This window comes from Doryrhamphus excisus, chromosome 1 (assembly GCF_030265055.1).
Source record: "Doryrhamphus excisus isolate RoL2022-K1 chromosome 1, RoL_Dexc_1.0, whole genome shotgun sequence".
NCBI classification, from domain to species: Eukaryota; Metazoa; Chordata; class Actinopteri; order Syngnathiformes; family Syngnathidae; genus Doryrhamphus; species Doryrhamphus excisus.
Window position 1 is genome coordinate 26,808,474 of NC_080466.1, and position 13,430 is coordinate 26,821,903.

At 42.5% G+C, this 13,430-nt stretch overlaps 1 protein-coding gene across 1 annotated transcript in view; it reads left to right on the forward strand.

Annotated features, from left to right (window-relative positions):
* The first annotated feature begins 1,576 nt into the window (after window positions 1–1,576).
* LOC131136024 (regulator of G-protein signaling 6-like) overlaps window positions 1,577–13,430 on the forward strand; it is a 64,679-nt gene continuing 52,825 nt past the window's right edge. Inside the window, exons 1-3 of the mRNA XM_058082487.1 lie at window positions 1,577–1,811; window positions 3,439–3,510; window positions 6,318–6,702. Of these exons, the coding sequence (XP_057938470.1) occupies window positions 6,439–6,702 (264 nt within the window). The 5' untranslated portion in view covers window positions 1,577–1,811; window positions 3,439–3,510; window positions 6,318–6,438. The remainder of the gene's footprint in view (window positions 1,812–3,438; window positions 3,511–6,317; window positions 6,703–13,430) is intronic.

The window sequence follows — 13,430 nt, forward strand, 5'->3', positions numbered from 1 at the left end:
GCGGAAGAACTTAAACTTACAAGATCATCTATTATTCATTCATTCATTCATTTTCTACCGCTTTTCCTCACGAGGGTCGCGGGGGTGCTGGAGCCTATCCCAGCTGTTTTCGGGCGAGAGGCGGGGTACACCTTGGACTGGTGGCCAGCCAATCACAGGGCACATATAGACAAACAACCATTCACACTGTCATTCATACCTATGGACTATTTTGAGTCGCTAATTAACCTAGCATGTTTTTGGAATGTGGGAGGAAACCGGAATACCCGGAGAAAAAACATGCAAACTCCACACAGAGATGGCTGAGGGTGGAATTGAACCCAGGTGTCCTAGCTGTGAGGTGTGCGCGCTAACCACTAGACCGCCGTGCCGCCTATTTAGTTATATAATATATATTATTTAGTACCCCGCCTCTCGCCCGAAGACAGCTGGGATAGGCTCCAGCACCCCCGCGACCCTCGTAAGGATAAGCGGTAGAAAATGGATGAATGAATGAATATTATTTAGTCAAAAATATCGAAATACAAGTCCTATGTACTGCACGGTGGTCGAGTGGTTAGTGCGTAGCCCTCACAGCTAGGAGACCGGAAATCAATTCCACCCTCGGCTATCTCTGTGTGGAGTTTGCATGTTCTCCCCGTGCATGCGTGGGTTTTCTCCGGGTACTCCGGTTTCCTCCCACATTCCAAAAACATGCTAGGTTAATTAGCCACTCCAGGGTGAAGACATCTGGGATAGGCTCCAGCCCCCCCCCCCCGCGACCCTGGTGAGGATAAGCGGTAGAAAATGAATGAATGAATGAATGAAGTCCTATGTAGTATTCTGGTCCCCACGTATCAGTAATACACTGAAGATACCTTTAGATTACTAATGTTCTACCCCCATTCCATGTGGAAGTGGTAAATTTTTGGCTTCTTACTTTGTCCTTCTGCCCCACACTGTTTGAATAATTTTAGAACAAATAAAGTGGAGGCTAACGAGTTAGCTACATAGCTTGCTATATGCTATGAGTGTCAGCCATCTTATGTCCCAACGCTTTAGTGTTGCGCAATGTGTTGTAAACAAAGTGTAATAGGAGTGTAAATGTGACTATGGGGTGCTATTTCATGGCTACATTTGTTTTTAACATTTAGAGGCATATTATATACTTTATAGACATTTTTATTAGGGATGTACGATAATTATCGTTGCCGATATCATCCTAAAAAATATCATTTGATATCAGGATCAGATTTTTCCTGATCATGAAAATCGATATTGCAAATATCGGTATCGGAAATGCCATATCGGTTTTTAACAAAAAAGCCAATATCAACATCCCTACTTTTTATGGTGTAGCAAACGTGGATTCAGTTCCCACTCAACGTGAACGTGAGTGTGAATGTTTTGTCACGATTGGGATTCATCCCCTCGTGACAGCTCTTAGTTTTCCTCTTTTCCTCACTTCCTGGTTCATGCCCTTATTTTGTAATCACTTCCTGTGTTGCTCTGTTCTGTTTTCCGTAGCTTTCCATTCCCTTCCACACCTGTTCCCCATTTCCTGTGATGTTTCTATTTAGTTCAGGTGTGCAATCCTTTCCTTGTTGTGTGTTTTTCTGTTGGAAATGCTAGTGCGCAGTTCTGCCGCATAGCATCGCCAAATAAGTACATTTTTACCGGAAATTGGGTCCTCATCGCTGCATCCTGGGGTCGCATCGCAAAGCTCTCAAGCCCGACCGTGACATGTTTGTATCCATGCGTCCAGAGTGTGCCCCGCCTCTTTCCCAACGTCTGCTGGGATAAGCTCCAGCTCATCTGTAGCACCCAAAAAAGTAAGTGGTATAGAGGAGGAAGGGATGGATGAATGAAGGGATGAAGGAAGGAATGGATGAAGGAAGGAAGGGAGGGATGGATGGATGAATGAAGGGATGAAGGAAGGAAGGGATGGATGGATGAATGAAGGGATGAAGGAAGGAAGGGATGGATGGGTGGAGGAAGGAAGGAAGGGATGGATGAAGGGATGGATGAAGGGATGGATGGATGGATGAAGGAAGGAAGGGATGGATGGATGGATGAAGGAAGGAAGGAAGGAAGGAAGGGATGGATGGATGGATGGATGAATGAAGGGATGGATGAAGGAAGGAAGGAAGAGATGGATGGGTGGATGGATGAATGAATGAAGAGATGGGTGGATGGATGAATGAAGGGATGGATGGATGAAGGAAGGAAGGGAGGGATGGATGGATGGATGAAGGGATGGACGAAGGAAGGGATGAAGGAAGGAAGGGATGGATGGATGGATGAATGAAGGGATGGATGAAGGAAGGGATGGATGGATGAAGGGATGGATGAAAGAAGGAAGGGATGGATGGATGGTTGGATGAATGAAGGGATGGATGAAGGAAGGAAGGGATGGATAAATGAAGGGATGGGCGGTTGGATGAATGAAGGGATGGATGGATGGATGGATGAAGAAGGAAGGGATGGATGGATGGATGGATGGATGGATGAATGAAGGGATGGATGAAGGAAGGAAGGGATGGGTGGATGGATGGATGGATGGATGAATGAAGGGATGGATGAAGGAAGGGATGGATGGATGGATGAATGAAGGGATGGATGAAGGAAGGGATGGATGAAGGAAGGGATGGATGAAGGAAGGGATGGATGGAGGGATGGATGAAGGAAGGAAGGGATGGATGGATGGATGGATGAATGAAGGGATGGATGGATGGATGAATGAAGGGATGTATGGATGAATGAAGGGATGGATGAAGGAAGGAAGGGGGGGATGGATGGATGGATGGATGAAGGGATGGATGAAGGAAGGAAGGGATGGATGAAGGAAGGAAGGGATGGATGAATGGATGGATGGATGGTTGGATGAATGAAGGGATGGATGGATGAAGAAGGAAGGGATGGATGGATGGATGGATGGATGGATGGATGGATGAAGGAAGGAAGGGATGGATGGATGGATGAATGAAGGGATGGATGGATGAATGAAGGAAGGGATGGATGGATGGATGAAGGGATGGATGAAGGAAGGGGTGGATGAATGAATGGATGGATGGATGGATGAATAGATGGATGGATGAATAGATGGATGAATAGATGGATGGGTGTCCTCAGAGTTGTTTGACTTTAGAGGTTCCACCATATTTGGTCCTGATGAGTTAAAGTGAGGAAAACCTGACCTCTTACCTGCTTAAATTACCTGCTTAAATTACCTGCTTAAATCTCTCTTTCCTTATCACACATAAAAACACACACGATATTTCACTCTTCTCTCTCCCCCGCCATAAAAACACAGACGCCGACCAATCTCAGACACACACACACACACACACACACACACACTTAAGCACTCTCTCTCTCTCTCTCTCTCTCCCCACTTGCTCTCTCATTTTCCCTCTCGCTCTAACGCACACTCATGCACACACACCCGCTCTCTTCCAGTGTTGGCGTGTCTTTGGAGGATCTGCCAAGCTGGTTTTGATGTCTGCATGCAAAGAGAAGGTCCGTGTTGAGGTAAGAAGGTGACACACCTTTCTGCTCCCATTCACCGTGCTAATAATAATAATAATAATAATAATAATACTACAGTACAACTTGGACTGCTTGGCTTTTCTATTGGTGTGTGTGTGTGTGTGTGTGTGTGGTACAAGTAGGTGTGTCTTACGTGTGTAGCAGATGTTTGCTCTCACTTGGGATTTGAGCTGAAAAGATGCTTTGTCAAGTGTTTGTGCACGGAGGTGGGCACGCATGTGCAACTGTATGCATACTTCTTGTACGTGCACGCTAACATGCGTGCGTCTGCTACTTTCACGGAGGAAGAGCATCCGTCTGTCTCGGAGGAAGTCTAAATTAAGACTGTAGCGAGAGTGGCCGTGTTTACCAAGTCGTCCTCAGAGGATGGAGAGACCACCGGATGATGCTTAAGAGATGCGGGTGTCGCCATGTGGATAGGTAACCTCCTCGGGACGTCATGGAGATGTTAGACATCCGTACTAGGACACAACTTAAGTACGCTGAAATGAACACAAAATGAATGAACTCCGGTTTCTTACCACATTCCAAAAACTCCAAATTGTCCATAGGTATGAATGTGAGTGTGAATGGTTGTTTGTCTATATGTGCCCTGTGATTGGCTGGGGTAGCAGTGCTACATTTTAACAGGCTATCATGCTAATTTGCTGAAGAAAAACAAAAACGTAAAGGACTAGTATTCATTCATTCATTCATTTTCTACCGCTTATCCTCACGAGGGTCGAGGGGGTGCTGGAGCCTATCCCAGCTGTCTTTGGGTGAGGACTGGTGGCCAGCCAATCACAGGGCACATATAGACAAACAACCATTCACACTCACATTCATACCTATGGACAATTTGGAGTCGCCAATTAACCTAGCATGTTTTCGGAATGTGGGAGGAAACCGGAGTACCCGTTTGGTTGACTTTTTTTGGTTAACAAACTTTTTTTTTGCTTGCGTTGGCTTGTTTAGCAACCAAAATTCTGTCCGGTGTGTTTACGCTGCCATCTTGCATCACACGCACAACATTAAGGACAACAGCGTTTGTGTCAGAATTGCTGAGAGATACATTTTCTATGGGAACATTTGTTTTGGTTAGAGTCTGTTTTTGGTTTTGAACACATTAATGATGTTAACCAAGGCAGAGCTGTATTTTGATGCAGCATCTACTGGATCTCATTAGATCCTGCACAAGCCCAGTTTTTGGTTTTGAACGCATTAATGATGTTAACCAAGGCAGAGCTGTATTTTGACGCAGCATCTATTGGATCTCATTAGATCCTGCACAAGCCCAGTTTTTGGTTTTGAACGCATTAATTATGTTAACCAAGGCAGAGCTGTATTTTGACGCAGCATCTATTGGATCTCATTAGATCCTGCACAAGCCCAGTTTTTGGTTTTGAACGCATTAATGATGTTAAGCAAGGCAGAGCTGCTTTTTGATGCAGCATCTATTGGATCTCATTAGATCCTGCACAAGCCCAGTTTTTGGATGATGTTAACCAAGGCAGAGCTATATTTTGACGCAGCATCTACTGGATCCCATTAGATCCTGCACAAGCCCAGTTTTTGGTTTTGAACGCATTGATGTTAACCAAGGCAGAGCTGTATTTTGATGCAGCATCTATTGGATCCCATTAGATCCTGCACAAGCCCAGTTTTTGGTTTTGAACGCATTGATGTTAACCAAGGCAGAGCTGTATTTTGATGCAGCATCTATTGGATCCCATTAGATCCTGTACAAGCCCAGTGATGCACAAAAAGCTGGCTGATGAGAATATTGACCTAAAGAACCACATGGCGTGGAAGCAAATCCAACCTGGACAGACATGCACGTATTGACATACGCTCATAGTACGTCATGCACATCAGACATTGAGGAAAGTGAAGAATAAAACAGACGTTTGAGTCCTACACTGTGTTGCACCAAAAACCAAAAACTGCAAAAATCCACGGCACCTTTTCATGGTTAGAATTTCCCCAAAAATTGTTTTGCGGATGTTTTCTTAGACATACATCACGTTATTGAATGTGTGGTAGGATTATAGTGATGATGAATATTATTATCCACAGCCTCATAGTTGAGGCTAACTTTCGGAAATAATACTTTAGCATTTTGTTAGTGAAGTTGGACACGATCGCTCCAGATATCGACGATATTGGTCTTGTTGCACCCAAGGGGTGATCATTATTTCTGCTGATACTGTGCGCACTTGTGGGAATCGATATGCAAGACAACAAGTAAAACAGAGCCGTGCCTGCCCCCCCCCTCCCCCTCGCCATATGACGGGGGGGCTAGACAGCTCAATGCTGCCTTCAGGCACCTCACTGGATCAATGTGTCCAACAGAAGGGCTTGGATTTTTAATTGTGCTTTACGGTTGTTATTTTTATGGAACTTGGCAACTTATTTCATTTGGGAAAAGCGGGGGGGGGGGGGGATGCTTTAAGGATTGTGGTCGTGGCATGTTATATTTGACATGTTATATTTGACATGTTTATTTGACATGTTTTTGCCATATCTCCCTGTCCTTTCTTTGCTTCTTTGCTCATACACAAACAATGGGCCCCATTTTGCCAAATAACAATATAGTAAGGCTTTTTTAAAATTTGGTTTTAATGTTGTTTTTTTCAAATATATTTTTTTAACACTATTTTTATTTTTATATAATTATTAAATTAGTAAAAATCTAAAGAATGCACTAACTTGCTGTAATTTCCAAATCCGGTTCTCTGCCTTTATAAAGAGCTACAAACATCTAAAAATACCTGAGACTGATTCATCCCTTTTTGCTCCTCCTTTGGCAGCAACCGAGCCCTGATGTAAGAGCGTGGAGGTACCAGAGTTGAGACGCTGGTTTAAAAAAAAAAAAAAAGACAGAAGATAACTTAACACAGGAGGAGAGGGGGACTGAAAGGAGGCGAGGAGATGGCTGAGGCACCAAAACAGCAGCATGAACAACAACAGCAGCAGCAGCAGCAGCAGCAGCAGCAGCAGGAGGAGGAGGAAGAAGAGGAGCAGCAGCATAGTGAGGAGCAGCTGAGCTCCTCTGGGTCTACGGAGGCAGAAGATGAGGTGGAAGACCTGAAAGAGGACGTCAACACAACACCTACCCGGCCTCTGCTGTCTATGAGGTCCTTGAGCATCGTGGACCCGGATGACGACTCGCCTAACATGATTGTCTACAGAAAAGTAAGCTTTTCCTTTGTGATCAATTATTGCTAACATTGTGTGCTGCTGAGAGCTCGCAGTGGGAGGCGGCTCGCTAATCTCAGCGCTTGTCTCGTACAATATTCTGACACAAGTTCTGAGGAGAAGTTTGATAAAATTTCATATTTCGGTCTGGGTGCTGGATGGATGGAATTTGGAGGCAAATCCGGGCTACCCATCACATGGCAACTCTGGTTATGTACTATATTATAGTACACATAGTATACACTTATGTTGTTGCAGCAAAGTTTGATTATACACCAAGTAAACATCTCCCCATGGCTATCTGATGAACGTCCATGATGCATGCTAGCTGGGTTGTTGCTCTTATCGGCTTCCTGGAGGGGAAATGTCTGGTTTTCTGTAGCAGTTGCAGATCAGTGCTCGGCTAGCTTGGTCTGTTTGTTAGTGAGTTTGCTTAGTGAGTTTTTCCTCTGATAGGAGACTCCAAAAAACGACTCTCGGGAGTGCAGAGAGCAGCAACCAAAACAACGAGACTGTTTGGAGTTTTTTTTTTAATGGTTATGGTTTAATTTCATTTGAACATGCATCAGGTTACAATTGAATGCATCCCATAATCAGTTCCCAGTTCCATATGTCCAAAAAGAGTAGGAAGAAGCAAAGCTTATTAAATCCTACCCCTCCTTCTGGTACTTTTACAATCAGTAACTGTTACATTTGTTCACTTCCTGCTTTCCTAATATAATTTAAGTTATTTTTCATTTATTTTTTAAACTTTATTTTATTATAATTTTATTATATTCAATTATATTAAATATATTATATTAAATTAAATATTCAATTTATTTATTTTTATTTTTTTAATTTCTTGTCACGTACCGAAGTATGAGGTGATATGAGCATCCAATGCCATAATGGGTACCATAGTAAGTGTCAATATAGTGATATATATAGCACATCAAGACTGGTTCAAGACTCTTCATCCTTGTATTTAGCAAACATCAACTGCTTGTATTGTTTCTTGAATTGGCTCATCATTGTGCATTGTTTGATTTCCTTACTCAATCCATTCCATAGTTTGATTCCACATACTGAAATGCTATGGCTTTTTAACGTAGTCCTAGCATATAAGTGTTTCAAATGTAGTTCTTCCCTGAGATCATATTTCTCCTCTCTTGTAGAGAAGTATTGGATGACATTTTTAGGTAATTGATTATTTTTAGCCTTATGCTTTATTTTATTTTATTTTATTTTATATTTTGAAGATGAACTATATCAGCAAGTTGAAGTATTTCAAAGTGTTTTCAGATGGTCGTTATGAGCGCATGCAGATATAATGATGAAAAACATAGAGCCCGTTTTGTGCAAGGAACGCATTGCTGCCATGTAATATAAAGCACCCCATCAGTCCGCGGTGGTGTAATGGTACAGCTGCTCCCTAATCCCAACTCTTGATAATTATTTATTTATTATTTTTCATGTGAAAAGGCTTTTATTTAATTTTTGTCATGATCAACAATGATGAATGGAATGAACTTGATAATTTTATTTTTATTTTTTCTTGATAATTAAAACCAATTCTGTTAAGAATAATTTCTTGAACAACAGACCTCCTTATGTGACGTGCAGCAAACGAGGTTGCCTCCATAATGCAATCACGAGCCGAGCAAGGGAACAACAACAACAACACGACACGACTCTATTCCAAAAGCAATCTCGCCACCTCTGGAAGTAACCGCTGGCCTGTGAATGAATGCAGTCACATGACAGTCAGCGCCCGCTCGCCGTCATGCCAGATGAACTGTGACGCTCACCATGCTTGCCATCCTACCGGCGAGAAAATACGGCGCTAATGTAATGGCCGTATGTCTCGCTGCTCCCTCAGCAGGCGCAAATTGCACACATTTACTTATTTATAGTGCACAAACACAAAGCATTGTGAGATTAGAAAACGATGGGCGGAGGGTAAAAACACAATTTGGAACATATTTTCATCATTGGAAGCCCGTGGAGAATGAAGGCGAAATGGCCTTAAGCAAGTCTAATCAGCTCCCATCTAGCAGAAAGTGGCAGTAAACTTTTCAATCAGAATAAAGACTCCGATGATTACTGAGGTTTTTCACAGAGTGCATTGTTGAATAATTCACATTTTTACAGCGTGCTCTTCTATTGAGCCTGCAAGTAAGGCAACAACTACACAGGCATGTTGACACAAATTGACAAAGCAGCCTCCGGGAAAACACTTTAATTCCACGCAAAATATTTCATGCTGGATTGCCCTCCTTATATTGTCATACATTTGTGATGGAAAATGACTTTTTTTCACCCAATATGAATAGAAAAGCCTTCAACTTGGATGGAAATGTTAGGGCGGGTCTTTCCACAGGAGTTCACAAACATGGTTTAGCATCGAAAAAAGCTCATGAAAACCAGTTTCCACATATAATAATAATAATTCAATAATAATAATAATTCATTCAAGCATTAATTTTCTACCGCTTATCCTAACGAGGGTCGCGGGCGTGCTGGAGCCTATCCCAGCTGTCTTCAGGTAAACCCTGGACTGGTGGCCAGCCAATCACAGGGCACATATACGTAGACAAACAACCATTCACACTCACATTCATACCTATGGACAATTTGGAGTGGCCAATTAACCTAGCATGTTTTTGGAATGTGGGAGGAAACCCGAGTAACCGGAGAACGCATGCACGGGGAGAACATGCAAACTCCACACAGAGGGTGGAATTGAACCCTGGTCTCCTAGCTGTGAAGTCTGCGTGCTAACCACTGAACCGCCGTGCCGCCCATAATAATAATTCATTCATTAATTCATTTTCTACCACTTATCCTCACGAGGGTCGCAGGGGTGCTGGAGCCTATCCCAGCTGTCTTCGGGCGAGGACTGGTGGCCAGCCAATCCCAGGGCACATATAGACAAACAACCATTCACACTCACATTCATACCTATGGACAATTTGGAGTCGATAATAATGGCATCAAAACAGGAAATAATAAAAAATAAGTATGATTCAATGATAATGTTTTTTGTGTCAAAATTCACATTCATTTGTCAACAATCACCTTTATTGCAAATGTTGAGATGAAATTGAAGGAGAATGTCATCAAGCCAGCGGGAGGCTTTGGACGGGGAAGGGGAGTGTGTGTATATATATATATAGTATATATATATATATATATTTTTGCTATTCACTGGTGGTAATGGAAGGCGACCCCTGCGGGAGAACAGGAATCTACTGTAATTAGATACAGCATTTGCGATGTATATACAGTATTTTATTATTATATCTTATTTTCATTAATTCATTAATTTTCTACCACTTATCCTCACGAGGGTCGCGGGGGGGTGGCTGGAGCCCTGGACTGGTGGCCAGCCAATCACATATAGGCACATATAGACAAACAACCATTCACACTCACATTCATACGTATGGACAATTTGGAGTCGCTAATTAACCTAGCATGTTTTTGGAATGTGGGAGGAAACCGGAGTACCCGGAAAAAACCCACGCATGCACGGGGAGAACATGCAAGCTCCACACAGAGATGGCAGAGGGTGGAATTGAACTCGGGTCTCCTAGCTGTGAGGTCTGCGAGCTAATTACTTGACCCTTTATAATAATAATAATAATAATACATTTTATTTGTATAGCACTTTTCAGAACACTCAAAGACGCTTTACAGTAGAGGAAAAAAAGAAACAAAATACTAGAGTTGAGTAAAAACTATTAATTTATTTTATATTAAAATCCAATATCCATACATTTACATATGCTGTTGGTCGTTTATGTCTTAATGAGTGTGTGATACTGCAGGCACCTAATTGGCTAATTGGAATATCACACCAGGAACTTGTAGAAGATGCGTCTCTTAAACGTGACCGTAGCTCCTGTCCTTCCTTTACACCGAACTTCCCCAACATCCGCGGGCATCCTGAACCCCACGGAAACATCGGCATTGGACTCAATCCTATGTAACGATGTTGCGAATACATCTTATACCACTTGATAGCTAGCTTTCCCACCCGTCTAAATGACGCCTCATTTGTAAAGAACATGCGTTATGCTCATCCATCCATACGTTTTCTATACCGCTTTTCCTCACTGTGGTCACCGAAGTATGCTGGAGCCTATCCCAGCTGACTTTGGGCGAGATGTGGGGTCTTGCTAGGTGTTGTCCGGTGGATGGGAGGTGATGACTTTGTAGTTGGAGTGGTTTCTTACTTTCTTTTGTACTGGACTATGTACGATAGGATGACTAGTAATGAACTGGTTGCTCTGGTTGGCACGTGGTTGGGTGCCTCAAGCTGGGTGAGGGTGGTTGGATATGGGGTTTTTATTCTGTGTACACAAGGAATAATATATATTTTGTTGGGATGAGGTTGGAATCTGGGTGGTTAGGGGGTTAGGTGGGACTAGATCAGTCTTGACTTCTTCCCACTCCCTTTCGAACATTCATTCATTCATTCATTTTCTACCGCTTTTTCCTCACGAGGGTCGCGGGGGGTGCTGGAGCCTATCCCAGCTGTCTTCGGGCGTAGGGCGGGGTACACCCTAGACTGGTCGCCAGCCAATCACAGGGCACATATAGACAAACAACCATTCACACTCACATTCATACCTATGGACAATTTGGAGTGGCCAATTAACCTAGCATGTTTTTGGAATGTGGGAGGAAACCGGAGTACCCGGAGAAAAACCCACGCATGCACGGGGAGAACATGCAAACTCCACACAGAGATGCCCGAGGGTGGAATTGAAACTGTGAGGTCTGTGCGCTAACCCCTAGACCACTGTGCCGCCCTTTCGAACATGTGTACGTTTATATATATATATATATATATATACATAGGTATTTTTATTTGTATTGATTTTGGTTGGTTTGTGGTGTTTTGGATGTTTTTCACGTTCGAAATAAAGAAGAAAAACAAACAAACAAATCGATTAGAGTGTTTTAACGCTAACTTAGATAGCTAGCACAGCTTGAAGCATTTGCGGCGTTTGACGTTACCACAAATGATTATACGATCTCTCATGGCTGTTTTAACAAGGCGGGGGTCTAAGACTGTCAGCGACTGTCTGCTTTGATTAATGACTTCCTGCTGCTTCAGGTTGTAGATGGGAAGGGGGGGGGGGGCGTTGGGGAGCCAAAGAAAGCGATGGGAAAAGGAAAGGAGGGAATAAAGGGAGACTAGAGGAATGCGGTCTGAAAGCAAAGAGCGGAGTTGAAGGGATAATAGGGAAGACGGACCTGAAAGAGAGGGAATTAGAGGCCATGTTGTCGCATCCGAGCCGCAGCTCCGTGTCGCCACAGTTGTGAGGCTCCGCTGGAGTCGAGGTTACTTCAGGTGAATCAAAAGAAACAGAGAGCAGCACGTCGTGGTGGGGGACAATAAACTTTATGATCATTGTTTATTGCCTGCGACAAGAGGCTTGTTTTCATCGCCATCATCACTCGGCAGGATGACACAAGCTACTTTGTGGAGTGGAAGGCGATGGACGGAACACATTCAATGTTGGGATAAAAGTGGAACATTCCAGGGAATGTTCCTTTGCTTGTGAATCGTGTGTGAATCTACATTTGTCCGTGCTCAGTACATTCATTCATAATCTGGAGAGTTAATTGAATGAAACTCCTACCGATCCCTGTCACGTCTCTCCAGATCACTGCTGGGTGTGAGTGACAGCAAGAAAAGCTCCGGGGAGAAGTCGTTTAGTGGCAAATGTTGAATATCTACCGTATTTTCCAGTATATAAGTCGCACTTTTCTACTCCAGAGCGACTTATAAATGAAAAAAAGTGTTTATGTTACATAAACACTGGACACCTTTTCTGTTCATGTTTATTTTTTGTGTTGCTGAATAACCATTGTGTTAGCATATCTTACACCTATTCAGCCTGTTCTCTATTCTTTTATTGGTAGAACTTGCCTTCCAAGAGGACGTAATGTCTAGTTTGGATAATAAATTACCCGCAAAAAATGCGACTTATACTCCAGTGCGACTTATGTATGTTTTTTTAATACCAAATTATATATTTTTGGCCTTGTGCGACTTATACTCCAGAGCGACTTATAGTCCTGAAAATACAGTACTTACAAAAAATGCGATTTATGTATTTTTTTCTACCTAATTATGCATTTTTGGCCTTGTGCAACTTATACTCCAGAGCGACTTATAGTCCAGAAAATACGGTACTCGCAAAACATGCGATTTATACTCCAGTGTGATTTATGTATAGTTTTTTTTCTACCTAATTATGCATTTTTGGCCCCATGCGAGTTATACTCCGGAGCGACTTATAGTCCAGAAAATACAGTACTTGCAAAAAATGTGATTTATGTATGTTTTTTTTCTACCTAATTCTGTATTTTTGGCATTGTGCGACTTATACTCCAGAGCGACTTATAGTCCAGAAAATACGGTACTCGCAAAAAATGCGACTTATACGCCAGTGTGATTTATGTATGTTTTTTTTTTTACCTAATTATGCATTTTTGTCCTTGTGTGAGTTATACTCCGAAGCGACTTATAGTCCAGAAAATACAGTACTTGCAAAAAATGCGATTTATGTATGTTTTTTTTTTAACCTAATTATGCATTTTTGGCCTTGAGCGACTTATAGTCCAGAAAATACGGTACTCGCAAAAAATGCGACTTATACTCCAGTGCGATTTATGTATTTTTTTTTTTTTAACTAATTATGCATTTTTGGCCTTGTGCGACTTAT